The following is a 26,315-nucleotide window of genomic DNA, read 5'->3' as shown; positions in this document are numbered from 1 at the left end:
ATATTTGATCTCCCTCCTGATTGGTCAAAAGTGACCCTTCCCTGGTTGTCTTTTAGAGGACGGAATTAGTTGAAATTTAATCACACAAATTGATAGAATCCCACCTCAGCCTTGACCGGAGACTCTGACCTGTGGCTCAGAGCTCAACACTGAAGATTTTCACTTTGGGCACTGTCTAATAATTGGTTCTCTCTCAGGAGGTCCAGAGGGGGAGGCAGTGGTTACCATTCATACTTTATCTCCTTGTTTGAATTCATTCCGCCTTATGGCTGTACACCAAGCACCAGTGCTAGGTGTGGGTGTGCAAAGGACAGGGCCTTGCCGTGCCATTAATGTTGGCGGTCCATCCTAGTGAAGAGGAGACTGGCATCCCAACCAAAGGACAGGTTACTCAGAGGCCCCAAGCCTGGGAAACTTTCAGCTGGGAGGGTTGCCGGCTCCTGCCTGGGGAGAATGGGGTGGCTGTAAAGAGGGGCTCTACTCTGGGGTCCGCAGGAGCCTGAGCGGCTGTCAGGCCGGTGGGAGTGAGATGTCGGGCAGTGGACGGAGATGGCAGGAGGCCTGGGCCGCGAGGGAAAGGACACAGGGAACCCGTGCACAGAGGTCCCCTGACGGCGCCCCCACTGCTTGTGTCTTGTAGGTCTCGGATCCGCAGAGAACTGTTCATTGAGGAGATTCAGGCCGGGAGCCAGGGCCAGGCGGGGGCCAGCGATTCGCCGTCGGCCCGGAGCGGCCGGGCCGCACCCAGCTCAGAAGGCGACAGCTGCGACGGCGTGGAGGCCGCCGAGGGCCCAGGCGCCGCGGACGCCGAAGAGTCGGGCGGCCCCGCGGCCGCCGCCAAGTCTCAGGGAGGGCCGGCCGAGGCGGCCGCGGCCCCGGAGGAGCGGGAGGAGGCGCCGCGGCCGGCGGAGAAGGCAGAGCCGCCGCCCTCGGGGACCCCGGTCCCGGACGCCGCCGCCGACGAAGGCCGGCCCCGGGCGCCGCCGCCGCCACCCGAGGGTCCCGCGGACGGCCCGGGGCCCGTGCCAAACCCCGCCGCCGCCGCGCCCGCGGCCGGGGAGGACGCCGCTACCTCAGCCGCCCCGCCCGGCGAGGGCCCCTGCCGGGCCCGGGACGGCGCCGACAGGAGTTCCGCTTTGCCAAGCACCAGCGCGCCCGCGGCCGCCCGCAGACCCAGCTCGCTGCAGAGCCTCTTCGGCCTCCCGGAGGCGGCGGGCGCCAGGGACTCGCGAGACAACCCCTTGAGGAAGAAGAAGGCCGCGAACTTGAACAGCATAATCCACCGCCTGGAGAAGGCTGCCAGCCGCGAGGAGCCCATCGAATGGGAGTTCTGAGAGGGCGCCGCCCGCCCGCCCGTCGCGCCGCGCCGGGCCGAGTCTGGCCGGGCCGGGCCAAGCCTGACCGGGCCGGGCTGGGCCGAGTCGAACCGAGTCTGGCCGAGCTGGGTCGAACCGGGCCGGGCAGAGGGGCGGGCGCCGACTCAGCGGCCGGGACCGTGTTGCGCACTTAACCGCCCTGCGGGCCACAGGGCAAAATCGCCATAGGCCAAGGTGCATATAGAAAACAAAAGGAGCATTAAGCCCAATCTATGTCGTGTTTTCAAGGAAGAAAACGGAAATGTGTAGTCGAGCTTTTTTGTACCCTGAAGTGTTTTTTTTATTGCCCTAAGTGATTTCCACAGGTTCTGGAATAACTCTTACAGCTTTGCCTTGCGCCCTCCTCTTTTCGTGTGGGCTTTAAAAAAAAAAAATCAAACCCACATATTGAAAGGGGGCTTTTTATCTGCCATCTAATGGCTTCAGAGCGATAATACACTATTATCTTCTTAAACCAGGAAAAAGGGGGAGGGGGGGGATTTTTCAGAAAAAAAAATTTAAAAAAGAAAGTTTTTGTAGCTGTTCAGTTGCCACTAAGAGATTGCACAGTCAAACCGACTCTAAACACACTAGTTTGGATTCCTAAATATTTTCAAGTAAAGAATCTTCTCCTTTGAAACTTTGAATTAAAGTAAAACACATTTACTCCACATATTTTTTAACAAGAAAAGTCACATCAGGAAAATATCTGATTTTGTGGTAGCTGACGTAGTGTTTTCTTGTACGTGAATAGAATCCTGACATGTAGTGCACATTGATCCATAGCTTTAACTGACTCTGGGCTTTTGCTGACCAGGGTTTGTTTAATACACTCCATTCTAGGCCAAATCAGGACAAAAAGAAAAGATCCGAATCTAGGTATTTTATAATCTGCTTTTTAACCTCTAACCGCAGAGCACGCTGATCAGACCTCATATCTTGGAGGTGTAGGAGACAAGTTAGAACTGTAGCATGTACCCGTTCATTTTGTTTAATTTATGGTGTCTTGTCTGTGTTAGTGCGTCTTGCACATGTGCGAGCGTTGAAAGAAAGGAGGAAAGTGTAGGCCGCGAAGGTCGCCGCAGGCAGATCTGGGGCCCCTCGGGGCCCCTCACCCCTCGTAGGCAGCAGTCTTTCCGTGACACAGAAGGCACCACACCTCACACCACTCTCCCGGGCACCTGATGGACTGAGCCCCACCAGGGGACGCCACTCCCTGGGCCTGGGCAGGGCTCATGCGTGCGCCCAAGCACGCGCATAACTCTCTCTCTGTCTCTCTATCTCTCCCTTTCTTCCCACCACAAGCACTGATGACTGTTGACGTCGTGGGAAGCCTCCTTCCTTCCCTGCAGAAGAGAGAATGTGGCAGTCTGGGCTCGGCTCCCACCCCCGTAGTCTCACACCAAAACGCTGATGCTCTTCACTTCCAGACCAGATCATTGGCCCTCCATTCATTTTGCCTCTTGGAACGTTCTTTTTATGCACAGTTTAGGGCAGTCTAAGTACAAATCAAAAGTCTAACTTGTCTCTGATTCCTCCTGTCGTCTATGTGTATATGCGTGAGAACAGAGGTGGATGAAAGTGTGCGTGTGTGCGTGTGTGCAATTTTATACGTCTGTGTATTTTCTTAAGTACCTGTGCACACATAGAGTGCATTACTGCCACCTTTTTTCAATAAGCTGTTTTATCAGTTATGGCTTCTACAAGTTTGCTAATTTAGACTCCTTTATTGCCATATCTTTAAACTAACAATAGATGATTTCGGTATATATATATATTTTTTTTTGCTTATTTATAGGTGCTGTATTTTATTATCTGATTGTTAGGAAGGGATGAAAGGGGCAAATATTCTTTAGAGAGATAGACTGCCGGCAGTATTGGGAATAATTTACAAGATGTAGTTGTCATACTGTATATTACTGATTGAAACCTTTTTGACCGTATTGTGTATCATTGAAACCTTTGTCTTAGGTCAACATCTTTGGATGACATTTTAATGGTGCATTCATTATTTCTTAAGTTTAATTAATATTACCTTTTTTTGATTTGGGGGGGTGGGAGGGAGTTCTAATTTTAAAGGTATGCTCCCGCTATTACACCTCAGTGTGCTTGTATTAATTAACTTGTAGGACTTTGACTGTAAGATGTGAAACCACATTTCTTGCATGACGTTTTAGAAATTATGTATTTCATTTACCGTCTTTTAACCTGCAACTGCAGCACTTAGTTCAAGTTTTTCACAAATTTAAGAGTCACTACACTAAAGACAATGCCTTTTCATGAAGAAGAAGTTTGCAGAAGGCTCTAGGAGGCTGGGAGGCAGGCCGTTTGTCTTTTGATGGTTTCATATCATTCTGAATTTAAAATCTGGTTCAGTGAGCAGAGAATTCAACACGGAGGAGCTTAAGGGGAAAATGGATTCCCATCTGGCTGAATCCAGGTGCGTTGAGAAGAGGGCGTTTGCATCCGTGACCCTCAGGACAGTGCGTAGCAGAGCCCCTGACAGTACTGTGGTGTCCTCTCCACAGAAACCTCAAGGAGGAATTTTGTCATCACGTGATGAGTCTCCAAATACCCAACTTTCAGTAGAACGAAAAGCAGGGCGTTAACAGGGAACGCCAGGGTAGTGTTTTCGATTTAAAGGCATGACTGTTATTTACTAAGGAGTTAAATGGAAGAAACTGATAAAAAGTATAAATCTGTCCATCCTTGTGGCCAAATAGTAACGTCTAAAACAGCCACTTTGGCTCTTCCAGGCAATTTAGTCATTTTTGTTGGTTTTGTTTCTTTTTTTAAAACTAGGTTATTGTTGATTTCCATTCTGTCTTTTTTTGCCAGACTTACATCTGGGTGCTCGATACAATCAGTTGGTTAAATTTTGCTTGCAGTTCCGTGTTTGTATTCTTTTTCTATTTATTTTTTTTTTAATTGCGATCCTAGTCTTAGATCTCTTGTGTTTAAGCTGTCACTGTAATACTTACAAGAGCTGCCACTAAATAACAGAAACCTGGGATGGGGTGTCCCCCTCCTCTTTGTGCCCCTCAGTCTGAGTCCAAGGGTTGACCTTTCATCTTGATAAGCAATATTCAAGTGCCTTGAACAGCATCCCCTCCATGGGCTTTACCTTCCGCTGGCTGGTGTTCCAAGCAGTAGCTCCCACAGGCAGCCGACCTCTTCCTCTTTCCGCTCCATCAGTTTAAAAAGCTGATTTGTACCTCTCCCCTGGGGAACACGGTTCCGTAGAAAACACTAACACTTAATTACAAGCTCCATTATACCATTTTAAATGGCTTCTTTTTGTTAATTGGAGGCAGTGTTCATAACTTAAGGTTTTTGCCATTACTTAGCTGGCTAAGTGGAGGCTCCGCATACAATCAGTGTTCAAGTTCAGCCTCTTGACCTTTGGTTCCTGCCCACATTCTCTTGGGTGTCTGAGGTAGAAGGGGCGTGGCTTCACTCCCATCTCCTGGCTCCCAGACAAGGCCTCTTCTCTTGAACTTCTGGATGAGTCTTGTGATTTCTGTCTAGCAGGTCGCCCTTCTTTAGGAAGGATTACCACAGCCATCTAACTCCATCTCGGTTTTCCTCGGAGCTTACCTGCCCGAAGAACATCGCGACACAAGGTAGCTTGTGGTCAGGAGACTGCGGAGGCATCCCCAGGATCTGCCAGGATCCTGACTTGTATGACTACTCCCAAGTCATGGCCACTATGCCTAGGCCAGTAACCAAGGCAGAAAGATAAGAGTTCATGGCCTCCCTGGGACAGTTTCCCTATACTTCCAAAGCACAAATGCCTCCCTGTTCATCTGTCTTCCTCCTTTGGGCATCTTTGTGTCTCCCTAAAAGCCAGATGTGCTGGTTGGTGGTCCAGACCCAGAGTGCAGCAGAGCTTTGGGTGAAGTGTTCCTCTGTGTTCCCTCTGGCTGTGAGAGACCCTCCCCAGCTGCCCTTAGCCCCAGGAGGAAGGAGACACCCGAATGCCTCCATACCCAGGGCTGCCACAGCCCCGTGAGCAGACCAAGCAGAGGACAGGTTGTACGCAAGTTCTGGCATCTGCTACTGACCCTAAGATCGATCACCCAGCAGTCATGCCCTAAGAGGTTGGGATGAGAGTCGCGGGACAGCTCTGTCCGCAGGCAGGTGCCTTCTCGCCTGAAGTTGGCCTGGATTTCTTTGTTCTCCCTGAACTCGTGTCCTGTCATGCACGGGCGATCGTTGAACTCTGTTGACTTTCTATGCAATGTTCTTCATTCCTCTGATGGTAGGAAAACAGACCTCCCTGAAAACAGCAGAGGAGCCAGTGAGGGCAACACTCCTGTCCTTCTGGGCTGAGCACACAGTGAAACAGTGTTGGTGATTTCCTAGATCTTGAGCTGGGGGACAACAGCCTTTGCCTTAAATGCACCACAGCAGACGCCTCTTGACAGGCCTATGAAAAACTAGAGTCTGCCCTGAGCCATCCCGGGCCGCTCCCCTCTGAGGCCAGTAAGCCAGCTGCTCAGGGGAGATGGAGCCAGGCAAGGTCCTGGCGACCGTGGTGGGCGGGCAGCCACTCCCCATCAGGCTGCAAGTTGGCTCCCTCCCTGAATGTCCTCCCCTACCCCGGTGTCATCACACTCATTTGTCCCCTTCTACCTCATTAACCACACTCCCACTGGACCTCCCCCCACACCCCTCAGAACCTCGAGGCAAGTGGGATCTGGGAAGAGAAAACCTAGAAGTGTGGCATCCATGAGTGTAGCTCAGCCTGGTGGGCAGGCAGCTTCCCTCTTGTGAGCACAACCCGGACAGACAGCTGTGCTCTGCGAGGCTCAGGGATCCTCCTCTTGGCCTCCACCTGCTCCTAACGCACTCACAGCTGTTTCCTCTGCAGGCAGGGGTGGCCTCGGGCCTCACAGGGCCTTGTCTCTGGCTCGCCTGCACGCTGCCCATTCCCGCTCAGCTGTTAAGATCTGTCAGAGCCGCTTCCCTCGCCCCAGGCTGCCCCTCCATGGCCACGTGTGGACACTTCACTTCCCCAGGATTCCCACCTGGCACTGGGGAGCTCTGTTGTCTCTGGCACCAGGAAGTTATAATCTCAGCCCTTCTGTGAGGTCTCCATGGGAAGTATCCAAGGACAGGAAAGGATTTGGCCTTCCCCAACCCACATGCCCAGTCTTCAGGCATGTGACCCTTTCTTCCCTGAAGAATTGGCCAGTTTCTGTGCTGTGCTGAAGAAAACCAGCTCCTAGGGCTGCTGGTTGGGTGTGGGTCCACCCAGTCTGGTGGCCAAAGTGTTCTCTTGGTGGAAGGAATTTGGACGCGCTTACTGGGAAGAGCTCACATTTAGAAATCCGCCCCCCTCCCTGGTGCTGCCGTTTCTTTGCATCTTGATGGTGTTAGGGGAGCCTTTGTGAACCCCAAAGCAGAGCTCCTGCCCTAAGTGGCCAGGTGGTGGCCTGGGACTCCCAACACAGTGTGCATCTGTTTCCCTGTGCAGTGAATGTCAGTCCGACCAGTACATCTGCTCGCTAAGAGGATGGTCCAATTTGACAATGTTACTTCCATTCGGATTCTGTACTGCCTTTTGGTAGATGAAAACTACCAGGAAAAGAAGGGAAGGGAAGTTCCCAGTTAAAGTTCCCAAAAGATCGAGGCTGTGAGACGCATAGAGGTGTACAGAAAGCTGAGGCCAGAACGCTCTGGTGGTGGGGCGTGCAGATGGAGGCAGCAGAGGAGGGGGTGTAGGGAGCGAGGAGCTGAGCATACAATGAGCCCCACCCCAGAGCCTGCCCTTCCCCAGCAGCCTGGGAGCCTCATCCTTGGTCAGGGAAGAGGATGGAAATGTAGCTTCCCCACCCCCGCCCTGCCCCGCCCCACCATTGGTCCGTGATGGGAACTGTCCCCGCCTGCCCAGGCCTTGCCACCGCCCTTCCAACGCCACCTCCCCTCCAAAGAGACTGTGTCCCTGCCGTCAGTGGCATACTCCCCATTTTCATTTTTGGATGAAGTGACATTTAGCTTTAACGAGACATTTCCAAAGCGCTTAGTCTCCTCCAAAATGCTAACTTTAAAAGTTGGGCATCGTAGGTGAAGAACCTTTTAAAAAAAAAAAAAAAAAAGGCTAGTGAAAGACATTAGGCTAGGCATAAATGTGCACTTCCCCATCCTTGCTATTAAACATTTAGAATACCTTTGAGTTGCTTTTCATGGATCATTATAGCTTATCCAATAATGTAAAGAAGTCTGTGTTACTGTAATTCCTGTAGTGTTTAGGCTCTCATTTCTACCACAAAATATGCTGTACGCTATGTATCAAGCTTTCTGTGAACAGAAAGGAAAGGTGCCTTATATTCCAAAGTCGTGGCTACACCCCTGTGGACAGTAATCAGAAGCACAGTATATACAGAAGCATTGGGAGTTCCGTGGGTAAAACCAGATACCAGTCAGCAAGACGGATTGAAGTGGCACGGGGCTCCTTTGTTTTCTGGTTCCCTTTTTTCCCCCCTCCGTTTTTCATTTCCTTTTTTTTCTTTCTTTCTTTTTTATGTTCTCATAGCTTGCTTTAAACAGAAAGCACTTAAATAGATGACTATGTGTAAAAAGCTCTGTGCAATAGAAATCATTTCCCTTCATTTTTAAGAGAGAACGTATTGCACACCAAATGAACTCAAAGTAAGCTTTAGACCAGGACGATTCAGGTTGTGGAGGAGCAGGACGAGTGTGTTCACTGTAGTTCCGTTTTGTTTGGGAACTGAAGGGAAAACGGGCCTCCCCAGCACTGCCTCCCTGCCCCTGCCCCGCAACCCCGTCTCAACCTGCCTCTTGCTGCCCACCATGCTAGTCACGCAGGGCCCACGGGCACCCACCAGAACCTCTGGCTGGGGCAGCAGGGCAGGTGGAGCGGGCTGCGACTCGGCGGCTGAGAACCCTCCCCAGTGAGCGTGTGACCACAGGCGTCCCTCCCAGCACTTCACCTTTTTCTTGTTGAGATGGATCGACTGCTACTGACACCCCCCCCCCACCTCCCCACAGCGTGCGTGAGGATAATTATAAAAGGATATTTCCTTGAGAAAAAAAAATTGTTTAAAAAATATTTCTATTCTCTTCTATTTATTATTAGGTTAATCCTTTAAGTACTTATCAGGAGTGTATTGTTATTTTGTGTCGTTGTTGTTACCATAAATGCTTCTGACTCTCACTCCAGCCTTTGCTGTCTTCTGCCTCCCTCCCTCCCCTGCCCCCAGAGACCCAAAGGGTCTTGGGGATGTGATCGGAGGGCAGAGGGGGGTTTCTCTGAATCAGCTGTCTCTCTCCAGAGTAGCCGCTCAAAAACTGGTGGTCTCCATCACGTCCCACTTTTCAAAACGAGAGAGTTGATGAACAAAACAATCTCCCAATGTTAAGGAAGCGCCGGGGTTTGAAGTTTGCTCGTGTGAGGAGCTGTAGAGGAGACTTAGAAAAAGCAAAGCTTGGTTCCCCCAAAGCCTCCTAGAGCCTCCGGTCAGACTTCTGGGTTCATGACAGTTCAGAAGCCCCGGGGCAGGGCGGGCGCGGAGGCCTGGTCGAGCCTGAGTTCGGGTGAGAGAGGTCTCTGGCAAGGCTCACTGGGCTGACAAGTTTCCGTTGGCTTTTGTTACAGTTGTTGTTTTCCTTGCCTACAAAGTTGGTCAAAACCATCTTGCGGAGCAACCGTGTTTTTCTGTCCAGCTGTGGCTTAAGGACCCACTCTGGGGGAGCCGGGGTTGGGGGGGGAGCCCTTTTACCCCTTCCTGTGGTTAAGCGCAGAGGAAGCATGGACCGGGGGCACAGCTTTCCGTGGCTAGAAGCACAGCCAGCAGGACACCCAGTGGCTTGCTCCTTGGGTATCGGGGTGGTGGAGGCTGAGGCTGGGTGCTGCCCACCGCCCCGAGGTGGGGCTCCCAGAGGGTCGGCAGGCTCTCCGTGTCACCCACGGCTTTTCCCCCTTCTGACATCGTCTGGGGTCCTGATTCTGTCCTCGTCTCTTTGAAAGCCCTCTGATGAAACAACGGCCCCATCCCTCCCCTACAAGGGTTTCCATTTCCCCCAAGTCGTCTATGCATTTCTATCACCGTTTTCTGCCTCATTCCTAGAGAAAACGGGCATCTCATGTTCCACCCTCTGAGACCCCCCCTTTCAGAAAATGCTGTGCATTTTGGAGACGTGAGGATTTCGTCCAAAGTTCTGAAAGCATTTGCGGAGAGCTCGTTAGAAAATAAAAATGGGAAAAAGCAAAACGAAAAGGCGGTGTCCCCCCACGTCCCTTTCCACTGAGTAAGACCTAGCTCTTTGCGATTGTGCAATAAACTACTTGCCGTGAGAGCAGGTGGCCACGCTCCTGCCCAGACTACTAACTGACACAGCACAGGACGGCGGGCTGCGCGGGGGCCTCTCCCAGACGCCTCCCAGTGAGCTCAGCTCCCCCCACCACCACCACCAGCACCGTGTCTTGCGGTGTCTTACATTTTAGCAGTATTTTATATTTTCTGTAACGCACTAAGTCTTAGGTGTTTTTAGAGCTCGTTTGTTCATACTCACAATCAGACTTTTTTTTTTTTTTAATCCTCACAATGACCCAATTGACCAAAAAAAAAAAAGCATCATTTTTGTACAAATAGCTTCGAGAAAAGCCTCTGTTGTGTTGCTGTGACCCATCTCCGGTAACATTTTGTTTCTTGCTATTTGTTCTCGGCACGGGAAGTCAGAAGCTGATCCGCCTGGCATGGGGTGGGGGAGCACCCGTCGTCCCTTCTGTCCTTGGTTAGCCATACGATGTTTGTTCTCAGCACTGCACCACGGTCCCTATACGATATGGAGAAGCAATATCACTGTATGAAACTCACACCATGTATTATTATTATTCACTAGCACCCTAGGTGTGATAATTGAAGTAAATATCTTTTATACAAACACAAGAACGTGTGGGTTGTTTTTATTCAAAGGGCTCTGGCCTGAGGAGGAGCAGCAAACACTTTCCATTCTGGGTCCAAAGGGCACCTTGAGCACTGCCTTCCTCCCGGGCTTCCTCGGGCGTGTGGCGTCGGGGCCAGGCGTCGGCAGAAACCTGGGTTGGATGCGAGCGGGGGACCTGGGGGCCAGCCGGCCCCGCTGTCCACAGGTCTCCCTCTGGGTACACGTGAGGCCCTGCGTCCCCGCTGGCTTCTTGGCACCTGCGGAGTCCGGGCCCTCCCAGCACCGGCTTCCTCTGTGAAACAGGGCTGCCACCACGTGTCTCACAGGCTTGTGGAGACCAGGAAGGGTGGCCGACCACGCCGGGTCTGGCAAGGGCTGACTGATGGCAGCAGCCTGCGCCCAGCCAGCGGCCCAGCCTCAGCCTGCAGGTCTGAGGGGTGTGGGGGGTCTCTCGCTTTGTTCCCTAACCCCTGTGATGTGGAGAAGGATGAGCTCAGGGCACCTGTGAGTGCTGGCAAGTGAGGGAGAGGAGGAAGGAGGGAATGGCGTCTCATGGGCTTCTGGAAGGATCAGGCTCCTGAGAAAGGGCCTCTCCAGCCAGCGCTCGGGGCTGGAGGCGGGAGAGCCCTGCAGAGTCGGCTGCCAGGTGGTCCACAGGCTTGTGACCAAGGACGTTTCTCGTCTCGGGATCTAGAGGGTTGGAAGAGAACCGCCATCCTCCCCGACCTGTGACTGGTGGGTGGGGCAGGAGTGTATTTGTTGATTGTGCCTTGATCTGTGCATTTCAGAATGTGAAGTTCCCACTGGTGATACAGAAGCCTGAGCTAAACTAGACTCAATGCGCCCTCCACAGGAGACCCCAGAGCAGGGAAAGCCTCCCACCAGAGCTAGGCCCTCCTGAGCCTATCTCCTCCATCACCCGGATGTGGAAGTGTCCAGAGCTGCCCACAAATGTCTGCCCATCTCCCGCCACGGGAGAAATTACATAAAACCAGTAAGGCTGTCCCAGTTTGGCACTGAAAAAACCTAACTGCAATCATTTTTTGTTTGCTAGTTTAGGTACACTCCTACTTTTAAAAAATCCTTTAAATTAAGATATAAAATGTTTTTTTAAAAAAAGAAAGAAAGAAAAGCACTCAACACAAAGTCTTTTTACCCAGAAGCTCTCCCTGCTCTTGCAGTGAGATTTAATTAAGCAGAACTGCAATTGCACGTGGTTTTGTAGCGCCAACTCCTGTCTTGGTGAACAGCCAGCACAAGAGGCAGAGAAACAAGCAGGATGTGCCGACCGCAGTCGGGCACTGTCCCCACGCAAGCAGTGTTCAGCCTCCCTGTGCACAACTTTTCTCCTTTCTCTCTGGTTAAGTGGATCTGAACAAAACTGTACCTTATTTGATGCACTGGGGAATGGCAGGTTTATACCACGTAAGGTGACATGGTGATATTATTAACATGAGTGACTCATCCACAGCTTGTGTTTTAAAGGGCTTTCATGTGGCAGCCTTGGGGTGTGTTGCTACCTCTTCCACGGCCCTATATGTTGGCTTTGTGGGGGGCGGGGGGGCATGCATTTTGTGGGTCCGCACGTGGGGAGCCAGGGTAAGAACACAGACGACTGGGGAGAACTGTTGTGACGTCGGTGGGGACTTGCAAAAGGGCTAGCAGATTCCAGCCTGGTGTGGCCTTGAAGTGGGAGGAGGCGTTTGTGAGGGACAGGCAGCGAGGATACCCAAATGGAGGGGCAGCACGTGCCCAGAAGCAGGGCGACGATGTGGCGGGTCAGTGGAGCAGGAAGCCGCGGTGCTGGGGTAGGGTGTAAGTGAGGGAAGGCATTTGGAGTGGGGATGACCATACCGTTGGTAAGAACAAAGCCAGGTGTGGAGGTGACGTCTCACCAGGTGATGCTTTTTCTGTGAATAACACCAAGAAGAAATTCAGATGTCGCTGAGAGTGTCTCCAACCATGCTGGGAGTGACAGGGCCCCAGCCGGGGAGGAAGTACCCCCGCCCCCCTGGAGGCTACCAGCAAGTACACACCCACTGGTGAGGGTGTAGGGTCGCCCTGGGGCTCCGCTCTGGCAGATCTTCAGGCAGGCCCAATGCCAGGGCACGGCCTGGAGGGGCCCGGGTGAGGCCTGAGCCTGAACCAGGTGGCGGGTCCAGCCGAGGCCAGCTGACCCAGCCAGGCTCCTGCTGCCTCTGCCCCCTGGGAGACCCTGCAGCCTGAGGACCCCTGTGTAGGCTCCCACCGAGTCCTCTAGGGAGGCCACAGTGCTTCTCCACCAGGCCGGGTCCTCCAGCTGATAGCACACTGAGGGCTCACCGTGGGCCACTGCTCTGGGCGCTGGGGGTACAGCCAGGGACAGACAAGAAGCTGAACTTCCAGTGAGGGAGGAAGACAACAGAAATAATAAATGAATCACTCGGCCACTTAGACGGTGATCAGTGTTACGGGAAAGAAACACGGCAAGGGGACAGGAAGGACACGTGGAGGGGTTAAAGTTGTAAATAGGTAGTCAAGGACTTTCCAGGGCTTCCCAGGTGAGGCTAGTGGTAAAGAACCCACATGCCAATGCAGGTAGACATAAGAGACGTGGGTTTGATCCCTGGGGTGGGAAGATCCCGTAGAGGAGGGCATGGCAACCCACTCCAGTATTCTTGCCTGGAGAATCCCATGGATTCTGGTGGGCTACAGTCCACAGGGTTGCAGAGTCAGACACAACTTACTCGACTACACACACACACACACAGGGACTTCCCTGGTGGTCCAGTGGCTCAGAATCCGTGACCAACCCCGATGCAGGGGTTTAAAGGGAGGGTGGTCTGGTCTCACTGTTTAAAAGGCTCTCTGGCTCTTGCTTCGTGACTAGGTTCTAAGGGTGACGGCAGGAGAGGGGAAAGCAGGGGCTGCGGCCACAGTCCAGGTGGGAGGTTGTGACTCGGACCAGGTCGGGGCAGTAGTGAAACCGACTGGATTCTGGATCTATGTGGAAGGGAAAGCCAAAAACAAGCCATGAGACAGAAGAGCTGTCAGGAGGGATAGAGAAGGGCAGGGAGGGCCCCAGGGGTTCGGTCTGAGCCACTGAAGCGTGGCCTTGCCTCTCAGCCCTGAGGACACTGCCTCCTGGGGCCGTGTGCCAGGGGCTTCTGCTGGGGTGAAGCAGGTTGAGGGGGTGAGGAAGTCAGGCTTCAGTTTGGACTTGTCAAGTCTGAGATACCATTGGAGGGTGAGCCCAGGAAAAGGAGTGCACTGGAGATGTCCGTGCACTGGAGGGTCGTCGGCTTCTAAATGTCACTAGAGGTGGCCAGAGTGAATGAGAGCCGAGAGAAAGGCATGCAGGGGCAGCACCCCGGGTGCAGCAGCGTTGGAAGCTTAGAGGGGAGGAGGACCCCCAAAGGAAACCAAGAAGGAGTGGCCAGCAGGGGGCAGGAGGCCCGGGATGGTGCCCTGGGAGCAAGTGCTGATGAGTCAGTAAGATGAGGGCTGAGAAACAAGGACAGAGCGAGGTGCAAGGTCATCGGTGACCTTGGCCAGTACCGTTGGCATAGCGGAGAAGGTTTAAGGAAGTGGACGCTTGAGACTAGGCAGCTTCTTCAGGGAGTTTTGCTGAAAGGGGCCATGGAGTCAGAGAATGGCAGGGGGGTGCATTTCAGATGGGAGAAAAGCGTGCTTGTGAGCTTGTGGAAAGAAGCAAGGGCTGCAGGACATGGAGGAGACCTGCTGGGGAACACCCTGGCCGCAGAGCCAGGCGCGGCATCTCAGGCACCGTCTCTGGCCGCCTGTGGGGCACAGAGCGGGGAGGGGGTGGGTGTGCTGCCAGCCGAGTGCCCGTCAGAGCCCTCCAGGCACGCTGACCTCCCTCCCAGAGCTCCCACCTGGCTTGCCTGTGACTGACTGAATAAAGGGGTCCCCCACCTTCAGGAAAGCACCCGATGTGATGCCCCCAGGCCTTGCTCCCCGACTCAGATTGGGATAAGTTTCTGCCCTTGATCATCCTGCCATCGTCAAAGTCACTGCTTTCTTTCTCCCCTCTGTGAAACGCACGCCCTAGAAGGCCCTAGAAGGCCTTCCCGGATTCTCCCAAGGCAAGGTCCCATGAACCTTGGACGGGTGCAACATTTCAGAGGTGAGGGGTTCTCTCTCCACACATCCCCGCCCCCACCCCGCCCCCTCCAAGACGCACCCTCTCCTCCGGGCTGCACATACTGCGTCCTGCAGCGTCCTCCTGACGATCCCCCTGTCTCCAACACACCCCACCCCCATCTGGTGTCCGTCTGGAGTGGGCTTGTCCCCACATTCCCCCCTCTGCACCCCTGCCACCCCTCACTCCACCACCACCCTGACCAAACTCTCCAGCCTTTCTTGAGATACCGGTGACCCCCCCCCTTACTCATGGATGGTCCTGATTCAACTTGGGGCTTTAACATGCTTCCTCCTGATCTCACCCTGCTTCCTGCATCTCCTCTCTGGGTCATTCCAGGGACACCCCAGAAAATGTCAACATCCCCAGAAGTCCTGTCCAGGCGTTTTTCAGACCCCTGGATGTCTCCCTGACCTGCATCTCCAGCCTCAGACCCCTGGGCCCCACTTTCCACCACGTGCACCCCCCTAGGTGTTCCACTAAGCGCTTCAGACTTGCCAGAGCCCAGCTACACAGCCGCTCGCCCCTTCCCCGTTTGGGGGGCCAGTTCCAGGCACAGGCCCACCCTCGTGTGTTCTCTGTGACAGTGGGGATCACGGGTCTTTCTAGGACCTTCTATCGCCATGCCGCAGGGCCAAAATTCAAGCCCAGGCCTGCCAGACTCCAGCTCAGGACCCTCCCCTGACACCAAGTGGCCACTCAGCGATGTGATCCCAAAACCTCAGTCTGTTGTGTTTCCACCCTCAGCAGAGGAGACAGAAGGAAGGGAGGGGTGGCAGGTCTCCTGCCACCCCCTAGGGCCCTCTGGTAGCCCCCTGCCCCATCGCCTCTGCCGCCCTGCCTTTGCCCAGCTTCTTCCCTGTGCCTCCTGGGCAGTCACCTCCATGCCTGCCAGGATGGCCCTCAGCTTCACCCAGAGACACTTCTTGGGGGACAGCCACCCACACACTCAGCCTTGCACCCCCAGAGGTCTCCTCGGTGGCTCACCGAGTGTCCGGGAACGTTGGCGGCAGCGGCCGTGGCCTGGCCCCCGCTGTCTGGGGGAACCGCGTAAGACAGAGGGCTTGCCGTCAGGGACCTCCATGGGAAGGGACCGGCGTGCCCACCCCCAGGGCACCAGACTTGGGCACACATGCGCCCACAGATGGCTCCTGGAGCTGCGAGTCGCTCCTCCCCCAGACCTGGCTGTGGGATCATCTCACCAGCGTTTTGTCCAACCTTCCGGCCGCGCTTGGGTCCCCTCGGAATCGCTTGGCGCACACCTCCTGGGCCCGACACCGGGCTGCCTCACAGGCTCCCCAGCCTCCGCCTTGTCCCTTCTGCCCCTCAGCGTGGGCGGCTGCCCACCTGAGCCCTCTCTGGGCTCCCCACCCTGCTCATCCCCCGAGGCCTGTCCGCCCAGAGCCATTTCTGGACCTGCTGCTGTTTGTGGCCGTCCCTCTGGACGCCCAGTGCCCAGAACCAAACCTGTCCCCTCCCTCGGTCCAAGCCCTTCACCACTAATCACGCCACCCTCTGCCTACCCCTCACCACAAGCCCCGTCCACCTCCCTCCTAAGTGTATGCGACGCTCACCAAGGCCTCCTTGCACAGCCCAGGGGGCGCTGCATTTTGTGGGTCTCTCTGGGCCTGCAGGCTGAAGGCCAGACCCTAAACCTGCCCCCCACAGCCCTCCCTCCACGCCCCAGCCCTGCCCTCAGGTGTGGCCTCTTTCCCCGCCTTGTCTCAGACCCCTCATGTTAGGCAGCACCACCTACCCGCCGGGTGAAGAGGGGGCCCAGTGGTGACGGACGGGTCAGGTCCACTCGGGGCCTGAACCCTGGCATGGGGAGTGCATCATCACGGTGTGGGGTGCACACCCTGGGAGGGTCTGGTCCCAGGCCGGGAAACCTTGGTAGTTCCGTCTGTAAAATCATCATCGTATCCGACCGATCGGACCGTGGTGAGATGTGTGAAGAGCTTGGTGTGCACCCGGCACCTATTAGGAGATGGAGCAGGTGTGGGCGAGGCTGGCCTGTGAGCAGGCCGCACAGTGAGGGGTGTCTCCATGCCCGCGGCCCGTGGCCTTGGGACATTTCTGGGGCCACACTGCCCCCTGGTGGCCGTACCATCTACCCTCAAAGGCCTCCGGCCTGGGCTACTGTCTCTGCGGCCACCAGCAGGGTTTATTATTCTGTAAGTGCGGCCCACACAGGGCAGGTCACACAGCCAACCAGAAGTAGGGTTGCTGTTGTTCAGTCGCTCAGACGTGTCCGACTGCGACCCCGGGGACTGCAGCACGCCAGGCTTCCCTGTCCTTCACCCTCTTACGGAGCTCGCTCAAACTCACGTCCGTCAAGTCGGTGATGCCATCCAACCATCTCATCCTCTCTCACCCCCTTCTCCTCCTGCCCTCAATCTTGCCCAACATCAGGGTCTTCTCCAGTGAGTCGGCTGTCCGCATCAGGGGGCCCAAGTAGTGGAGCTTCAGCTTCAGCATCAGTCCTTCCGATGAGTATTCAGGACTGATTTCCTCCAACCCAGGCCTGCCCTCTCCTGGGCCACTGCTGTCCCCACTGTCGACAGCAGCTGAAGGCACCCACGGGGAGACTCATAAATGTCTCCCACCCTCCCCCAGCGCAGGGAAGTCTCCACATAGAACTACTCGGGATTTGCTTTATTGTAAAGACGACACCTGGTGCTGGGACAGGGGAGAGGGCCCCGGGGACTGGGGACCAGGGAGGTCCCGGGGGCGCCGCCCCATCCCTGACGTGTGCTGAAGCCTGTTGGGGGAGGGGCTGAGCAAGTCTGAGGTCCATTCCAGAGGCAGCACCCCTTCCCGTCGGGTCTGAGGGGAGTCTACCTGCCCCCCTGTACCGCCCACTGCACCTCCCTCACCTTCCCCGCTTCCCTACCCGCCGGGGCCTCCCTCTGGTCCTTATCGCAGAGCATCAGCCCTGGAGGAAGTTCGGGGCTCCATGGGTTCAGCCTCCTTGCCCTGCTTGATGGGGCGTGAGGCCTGCAGAGGGAGAGGGGCTGGTCACTGCGGTGCTGGGGCTCAGTGGGGGGTGGGGGGCATTTCTCCTAAATCTCTGACCTGGGCTCCTTCCTTCCCAAACCTAGAGAATTCTTGGGCAGAGTGAGTTCCCACGCCAGGAGTGCCCTGCCCCTGCCTGCTGCTCTAGTGCTGGGCAGGGGCACAGGCTGTGTGTTGGGAGGCACAGGGCAGGGCGCGCACCTCAGGTCCCTCTGACGGCCACGTCTTCCTTTGGCCCAGGGCGCTGCGCGGAGCTGCAGGTCCACGTCACCGAGCTCACGGCCACGGCAGCTGAGCAGAGGGAGCTGATCGCCCGCTTGGAGCAGGACCTCAGCACCATCCAGTCCATCCAGCGGCCAGACGCCGAGGTGAGCCCACCCCCGCCCCCGCCCCCGCCCCGCCTGCCCAGGCTTCCTTCAGCCTCACAAAACGCTGACTGTCCAACCAAGCCGGCCCATCCTTGGGCAGCCGGTGTCCTCTGGGCCCACACTAAGCCTGACAGGGACTGTCACCTACAACCTCCAGGGTCTGTCTGCTCACTTCACCACAAAGCCTCTATTCGGGGCACCAGGCCACAGGCTAAGGGCACAAAGCCCCCTGCCTCCAGGCGCTGGCTTGGCCCTCGGCCCTGGGAGCTCTGGGCAGAAGCAAGGCCAGGACTGCCCACCCATCTCACAGCTAGAGGACCTCGGGCCCTGAGATTAGGGAAGGCTGGAGTCCCAGGATCCTCAGGGGTTATTATCACATCGCCCACCTCATTTTACAGACAAAGAAACGGAGCCCAGGGAGAGAAACGGGCTGGACTGGGGTGACATGGCAGGCTGGCTGGTAGGCCTGGGGTCACCCAGCCTCCGAGGCCTGTCAGGGCCAAGTGGCCGGGTGGGAGCCCCACGCTGAACTCCAGCCTCGGGGTGAACCACCTTCGCTTTGGTGGCCCACGTGAGGCACCCTCTCCGGGCCCTCCTGTGGCCACTGCTGTGTCCAGCCCCTGCCGCCAGACCACCCCACCCGCTTCTTGCCCTCTGTGTGCTTGGCCCCCTGGATGGCTGTGTTCACTGCCAAGTGTGGAGGCGCCCCGCTGACCTCGCCCTCCCACCTGCAGGGCGCAGCCGAGCTCGGCCTGGAGAAGATTCCCGAGCCCATCAAGGAGGCCACCGCCCTGTTCTATGGTGAGGAGGGGCCCATGCTGTGATGGGCTGGCAGGAGAGGGGGACAGGAGCAGAGGTGGGGTCACCTGGGCCCTAAAGAGCACACACCTCCATCAGAGGAGCCAGGCCCCCGGGCCAGCAAGGCAGCAGAAACTCACAAGAAGGGTGAGCCCCCCACTTGCCCCTCTAGACCTCAGTCTGACACCCCCACCGTGGGAACCCTGACCCCCTCAGCCCTGCCAGGGGCCTGTCGCAGGCTGGTGGGTGTTGATCAGCTCCCTGGTGGGGGTGAGGCCCAGCCATGAGAGGCAGCCAAGGGCTGGAACAGAGGTGCCCCCCAGGTGTTGAGGCCAGGACACAGTGGCGGTGGCAGAGCCACCGAGTCCCCTCAGTGTCCCTTTGCTTCCGCCCCATGGCACTCGACCAGAGCCCCCTCGGAGCTGGTGACCTGAGGGCCCGCCGCTGGGCTGGGCCTCCCCTACCCCCAAGCCACTGTCCCTCCATCCTAGGTCCCTCAGCGCCTGCCAGCTCCCTCCCCGAGGGCCAGGTGGACTCGCTGCTGTCCATCATCTCCAGCCAGAGGGAGCGCTTCCGGGCCCGGAACCAGGAGCTGGAGGCGGTGAGTTGTGTCCCTCCCTCTGCAACACTCCACGGACCTGAGGACAGGGCGGAGGACACCCGGGTGTAGGGGAGAAAGACCACAGACCTCAGTGGGGTTAGGTTTGTTCTGTGCAGTCAGGGAGGGCTGCCCAGAGCAGGTGAAGTCACGCTGGGCTTTGAAAGGAGAATCAGACCCTCCAGGCAAATGAGTGAACAGAAACATGGGGTCAAGGAGCCGGAAGGGAGTCCAGGGACAAAGCAACGAGTCGCCAGGCAAGGTCCCTACTGCCAGGCTGGGGTGTGACGGAAGGGTTTAAGCTGGGGACCAGCACCACCAGGATGGAGGGTAAGGCCACTTGGGCAGCCAGTTTAGAATAGAGGCTTGGCCCAGGAAGACGGTTTGGTGGTGGTCACCGTGGTCCAGGAAGAAACATCTCAATCAGGTGGAGGGGTGGGAAGCAGGGGCAGGTCCCAGGGAGGAGGGTCTTAAACCCTATGAAGAGGAGCAGTCTAGAGAAGGTGCTCTGTGGGGTCTGAGAGAGCGTGCTGGCTGCTAAGCACCCAACTGGTGGCCCTCCTGGAGAGACCTCGTAAGGAAAGGGCAGTCTAGGCTGCAAAAGTGACCAGCCCAGGGACTTCCCTGGTGGTCCAGCGGTTAAGAATCTGTCTTCCAATCCAGGGGACACAGGTTCAATCCCTGGTCCGGGAACTAAGAGCCCACGTGCTGCAGGGCAACATTTGGGGGAAAAAAGGCGACCACTCCAGCTGCACATGGGTCTTTCCCAAGCAGTGTCCCCTTGGGGACTCTGCAGACCACTTCCTCCATCCCACAGAGCCAGCCCAGGTCCTCCGTTCTCTCTCCCAGTAGAAAGAGGAGCCAAGAGGGTTTCCATCTTCTCCAAGAGTCACCGCTTGAGCAGGTGGTGGAATATCTAGCCCCTTCCCTCCGCACCCACAGCTCCCCTATGGGGCTTCCAGGTTGAGGACTCTGGGAGGCCGACATCCACTGAGCACCCATGCAGGCCGGGCCCCATGCTGGCCCAGTGACAGGGGTGAGCCAGATCCAGTGAGACCCCCTGTGAGCTGGGCTGCAGAGCAACAGGCTTCAAATGGAGGACCATCAGGACAGCTCCCCTCACAGCTACCTTCGTGAAAGTGGACGGGGAACACCCACGCCCCTTGACGGCTGGGGACAGTCAACGTGGAAGGCTAGGCAGCCCTTTAAAAAGGTCTTCAAACTAGATCAAGTAGGGTGGAAGGGGTATTTATAAGACTGTGCCTTCAGCTTTAAAAATCTAGACTTTTTTTTTTTTTTTTACCATGTATGTGTTTTAAGTTGTGGTAAAATATATATCTGGAGGAGGCTAAAGTTCACAGGGTCGCAAAGAGTTGGACACGACTGAACACACAAAAGATACATCACTTAAAATTTATCATCTTAACCATTTTTAAATGCAGCACAGTGGCCTTAAGTGTGTTAGGCAACTCTCACCACCACCCATTTCCAGAACTTTTTCATCTTCCCAAACTGAAGCTCTGCAGTGTTTATAAACACTCACTCCTCTTTCCCTCTTGCCACCTCCCACCATTCTATCCCGTCTCTATAATTTGGCCACTCTAGGTATCTTATATAGGTGGAATCATAGAATATTTGTCTTTGTGTTTCTAGCTTATCTCACTCAGCATAACGGCCTCCAGGTTCATCCACGCCGTAGCATGTGTGAGAATTCCCCTCTTTTTAAGGGTGCATAATATTCCATCGTGTGGACGGACCGCATTGTGTTCGTCCTTCCATCTGTCCATGGACACTTGGGCTGCTTCCACCTTTTAGCTCTTGTAAATATGCTGCCGTGAACATGGGTGAGCACATTATCTTACAGCCCCTGCTTTCGGTTCTTTGGGGTGTACACCCAGAAGTGGAATTGCTAGACCATACGGTGGTTATATTTTTTACATTTTTGAGGAACCGCCACACTACCGCGGACATTTTTGTCCTTTTGACTTTTTCACAATGTGAAGAAAACACCTATTTAAGCATTTTAATAAGTTGGAAGATGAGTTCACATGTCACTTTGCCCCTAGGTTGGCAAACATTAAAATCACATATTGTATGGTTTCATTTATATAAAACATCCCAAAGAGGCAAACCCACTGAGACAGGAAGTAGATTAGTGGCTGCTGGGGGCTGGGGGAGGAACGCATGTGGAGTGAGTGAGGACAGGTATGGGGTTTCTTATTAGGGTGATAGAGATATTCTGAAATTCATTTTAATTAATTAACTAATTAAAATTAATTTTGATTCTGAAATTAAATTAAATATTTAATTTGCATGTTACATTAAATATGCAAATTAAAGATGGTTGCAAACATTGTGAATGTAGTAAAAAAAAACTGAATTATACATTAAAATGATGTTTATGTTATATGAAATTTATCTCAACAATAATTTTAAGCTGATACCATAAACAAACAACATGAAGAAAGTGACCCAGGAAAATAAGAAAGAAAGAAAAAAAAAAAAGAATAAAAGAAAGTGAGCCAAGGACTGTGGCTTCTGCCTGCTGTGGGGTCTCCCCAGGCTTTGAGCAGAGGCTGGCAGGTCCAGGACATGAGCTCAGGCCAAGCAGGGGCTCGGGGTAGACAGAGTGGGACCCTGTGCCAGCATGGAGGCCTCTCCCCCAACTCCTTCCACTGCGGGCCCTGCCCACCCATTCACCCACCCGGCTGCCCCCAGGAGAACCGCCTGGCCCAGCACACCATCCAAGCCCTGCAGACCGAGCTGGACAGCCTGCGCGCGGACAACATCAAGCTCTTTGAGAAGATCAAGTTCCTGCAGAGCTACCCTGGCCGGGTAAGCACCCCCCACCCTGCCCCCCTGCTTCCAAGCTGAACCAGTCTAGGGAGAGGAGTGGTCCCAGTGGATGGCTGGGGACAGTGACCTGCTGGGCAGCAATAGGCCTGGGAGCCCCAGAGACCATCCCACACACACACCCCCCGTCCCAGGCTTGCCAGCTGTCCTCCCAACCTGTGGAGCCCTGATGGAGTTTTGTTCATCAGACGCCCCAGCCAGGAAGTAATGAGGTTCGGAAAGAGGCACGGCTCACAGGACTCAGGCCCACATGACTCCTCTGTGGTGGGGAGGGGGTTTGTAACTCTCCCTCGCTGACCCCAGGATCTGGACATTTAACCCTAGGGATGATGAACATACTGGACAACCGTGGGGGATTCGTATGTTTAAAACATAAAACATAAAAACTTATATATTTTTTAAATATCAGAATTGGGTCCAACATTCCAAAAACCTATCAATCAGATTGGAATAGAAAACTACCCACTCTATTCTGAGCTGGGAGGGCCCGCTCTGGCTTCTCTCAGCCCCCAGGGTTCACAGGAGACCACCTCGTGCAGGAAACGCCTTCTGAGACCCTGGGGAGACGGCGTGGTGTAGCAGGATGGAGTGGTGGCACACTGGCTGGGGGGCCTCCCTAGGACAAGCCCCAGACGCAGCCACCGGCCCCCACACCCCCAGTTGAAGCTGTTCTCAGACCACCAGAGGGCGCCCAGGCTCCATGCAAACGTTCTCATTCACTGTGGCCTGCTGCAGGGCAGGAGGGCGGCCTTCATCTCCCAGGTGCTGGCCTGTTCCCCACAGCCACCCTGCAGTCTCCCAGCGAAGACCCTCCAGACCCACCTCCCTGCACCGGGCCCCGCCCTGTCCACCTTGTACATTCCAGCTGCCCTCGGGGTCTTAGTTCCCCCAACCTGTCCTGAGGCACTGGGGCCCCGATCCCAGGGGGAGACCCCTGATCCCGGGCAGTGCCCCTGGAGACAAGGCACCATCCATGTCGCACCGTCACCCGGGGCCCTGTCCCCGCCTCCACCATGCAGGAAAGGAAACTGAGGCTCCCTGTGATGTTGTCGGGCTGCAGTCCATTGGCTCTGGCCTTCCTGTTGGGTCCGCTGTCAGGGTCTCTCCTCCTCCCTTTCCTGCAGGGCGGCGGCAGTGACGACACGGAGCTGCGCTACTCAACCCAGTACGAGGAGCGCCTGGACCCCTTCTCCTCCTTCAGCAAGCGGGTGCGTGGGCCCAGCCGCGGGGCAGCCTGGGGTGCCCACCCAACTCACCTGGCCTCGGGCTCACTCTGGCCCCCCTCCGCCAGCCCTGGTCTCACCCTGCACCCCTCCCCCACACTGCACCTTGACACCCCAGACCACCAGGGCAGCCCCCACACTCATTTTGGTTCCGGGGTGGCCTGGGGTCCACCAGGATGGGCCTGGCATGCCAGGAACACCAGCTGATGCTGACAGCCCCGTGAGGGTATGCGGCTGTGACCCGGTCATCCCCAGGCGCAGGCACTCTGGGGGGCAGGCACACGGGCAAAGAGCCTCCCTGTGTCAGGTGACTTACGGTGGTGGGGAGGGGGTTTGTAACTCTCCCTCGCCCACTCTGAAGACCCTCCGTGTTCAGAATCGGCCACTGCAGAGGGGGACAGCAGCTCCCATCACTGGCCCTGAGTGGGACTGGGCACCAGGGCACCCCTGGCAGCCTCTGCACCCCGGGGCCCTGCAGGGACAGCAGGGCAGGGTCCCTCTCTGCAGTGAGCTGGGGCTCTGGGGGCCTTTGGGGGTCTTCTCCTCATCCCTCCTCACCCTTCAGGAGCGGCAGCGGAAATACCTGAGCTTGAGCCCGTGGGACAAGGCCACGCTCAGCATGGTGAGCCGCCCCGACCCCCTACCCCACCATGCCCCCGCCCCGATTGGGCCTGGGCCTCCGACCCTGGGCACCTGGTCACCTGTCCTCCAGCCCGGTCTGGAAAGCCCCAGGGACCCCGCTGCCCCTCCCAGGCCCGGTCAAGGGTGGCTGTGTGACCCTAGGAAGAGGGAATCTGTCCGTCTCCGTGACAGCCCTATTATTCACGGTAGATTCTGGACGTGGCCACACGGGGGCGCCATTCCCTAGCATTCCCGCTGCCCCGAGTTCCCAGCCTGAACGCTGGAGCAGCCTAACTTGCCTGCCTTTCGCGCCCCTTGCTGCCCTGGGTGGGTGAGCCCGGCAGGGGTGGGTGAGCCCGGCGGGGGTGGGTGAGCCCGGCGGGGGTGGGTGAGGCCCGCCCCACCCCACTCACGCCTTGCGTGCTCCCCAGGGGCGGCTGGTTCTCTCCAACAAGATGGCCCGCACCATCGGCTTCTTCTACACGCTGTTTCTGCACCTCCTGGTCTTCCTGGTGAGTGAGGATCTAGGCACGGCCAGAGATACATTCACCACGGTCCCCCCACCTACCACCCTCAGGCGCAGAGCCTGTGCTCGCCCACTTCTGTCCCCATCGGGGGCCTCTGGGGACGACAAGCCCACCCAGCAGGCCCTCTGGCTGGGGCAGCAGCCTGTCCGACTCCATGCAGGGCCCAGCCCTGGGGGGGGGGGGGGGGGGGGGGGGCTTGCTGGAGGGAAGGGCCACGGAGGGAGGCTGGCGGATGGGAGAAGAGGCCTAACGGTAGAGTCATTGCTAAGGGACAGCCAGGTGGGCCGCTCAGACAGGGGACACCTTGAGCTGAACCTCCTGGGGGGCAGAGGGGCATTCTAGCTCCTGGGCACAGCACATATGGGGGCCTGGTGATGCCCATGTGTCCGCCCAGAAGGGGTGGGGGCGTGCCTGTAGAAGCCTTCAGCCTCAGGGACTCCTCACCCCAGAGAGGCCACAGTCCAGACGGCCCCTATATGGCCAATCTGGGCTCCAGCTCTGACCCCAGGGCCCAGCCGGTCCTGGTGCTGCCCAGCAATGTTAGGGATGGTAGCTCCATGCCCAGGCCTGTCTGACCAACTGTGAAGCTGGTAGGCATGAGAGGTAGCATCTCTAAGGCCCCCCTGCCCCTCAACCTGGGACTGCGGCCACAAGAAACGTCACGTGTCAGGAAGCCAAGCCCAGGGGCCGCAGGTGGACGGCCGGAGTGGCTGCGAGGCAGCTGACCGTGTCTCTCCCCTGGGGCAGGTGCTCTACAAGCTGGCATGGAGCGAGAGCATGGAGCGGGACTGTGCCACCTTCTGCGCCAAGAAGTGAGCAACCCCTGCGCCCCGCTTGGCCCACTGCTCGGTCCCCCGCACCACCCATTCTTATGTCCCCTGCCCCCCGCCACCCCCCACATTTCTTTCGTTTTCGGCTTTTGCACTCGGCTTCAGCAAATGTTTCTGTGGCCCCCAGGTTCGCCGACCACCTGCACAAGTTCCACGAGAATGACAAGGGGGTGGCCGCCGGCGACTTGTGGCAGTGATGTCCCCAGGCTTCCCCGGCTCGACAGTGGTGGCTGTGTTCCCCTGCTTGTTCAGCTGCTTCCAATGACTTAGGCTTCCCTGGAGAATCCCCTGTGTAGATGACTCTTGCCCTCCACCCAACAGTGCCAGAGGTTCCCAAAAGTCTCCTCAGTCTCCCTTAAAAGAGGGTCTCAGCCTCGTCAGGCTCTCTAAGTCCAGAAAGCTCCAGAGGCCAGACCAGACCATCTCAGGCTGGTGACCCAGCCTGGGTCCCGCCCAGCAGCCTGACCTCTAGCCTTGGGGACAGAGACCTCTCAGCCATGACACTGAGTTCCCACTGATTCTGGCCGTGGTTAATCCAGTTGGGGTCCCCCAGGCTGTCCCGGGATCCCCTTGGGCTCCCCTCAGATCCATCACCATCCCCCCAAGGCATGGAAGCTCTTCCTGGCAGGACAGCGGGCTTTAAGTCCAGCCCCCAGCACCTGCCTTTATCATGGCCCCACCCAACCCCTAAAAGAGAGGGAACCCCAGAGGGCAAAATAGTTTGTTACCCCCTCCCAACCCCTTAGACGCACTATGATTTTTGCTTTCTTCTTTAGCAAGATATTCTGGCTTTTAGGTGAGGATGACTCTCCAGTGAGCACCCACACCCCAGGCTCTTCAGACCTAAGGACTGGTCTGAGGGGCCCCCGGGGCTTCTCAGCCAGGAACTGGCGGTGGGCCATCCTGGCATGGCCACCCTGGGGCCACTGGCAGATCTTCCTAAGTTAGGCTTGCACCTGCGTGTTCAGCTTTGCATATTTTGAATAAATACCTGTTGCATCCACACCAGTGCCCTTGTGATGGTGAGGGTACAGGAGACTGGCAAGTGGGTTCCTGTAGCAACACCCCCAGGA

The 26,315-nt window shown here is 56.4% G+C and overlaps 1 protein-coding gene across 11 annotated transcripts in view; it reads left to right on the top strand.

The window, feature by feature from the left end:
* CUX1 (cut like homeobox 1) overlaps positions 1 to 26,247 on the top strand; it is a 349,162-nt gene extending 322,915 nt beyond the window's left edge. For 9 of the 11 annotated variants that reach the window (XM_070780088.1, XM_070780094.1, XM_019987358.2 and 6 more), the window contains one exon: positions 641 to 3,298. In XM_070780088.1, the coding sequence (XP_070636189.1) occupies positions 641 to 1,334 (694 nt within the window). In that variant the 3' untranslated portion in view covers positions 1,335 to 3,298. Of the gene's footprint in view, positions 1 to 640; positions 3,299 to 17,664; positions 17,793 to 18,526; positions 18,594 to 19,081; positions 19,192 to 21,906; positions 22,024 to 23,165; positions 23,250 to 23,829; positions 23,887 to 24,316; positions 24,398 to 25,159; positions 25,225 to 25,369 lie in introns of those variants that run through there. The other 2 variants (XM_070780096.1, XM_070780095.1) reach the window with 1 other exon arrangement.
* The last annotated feature ends 68 nt before the right edge of the window (positions 26,248 to 26,315 follow it).

Source organism: Bos indicus, chromosome 25 (assembly GCF_029378745.1).
Source record: "Bos indicus isolate NIAB-ARS_2022 breed Sahiwal x Tharparkar chromosome 25, NIAB-ARS_B.indTharparkar_mat_pri_1.0, whole genome shotgun sequence".
Taxonomy (NCBI): domain Eukaryota; kingdom Metazoa; phylum Chordata; class Mammalia; order Artiodactyla; family Bovidae; genus Bos; species Bos indicus.
This window is presented reverse-complemented; position numbering and strand designations above follow the sequence as displayed.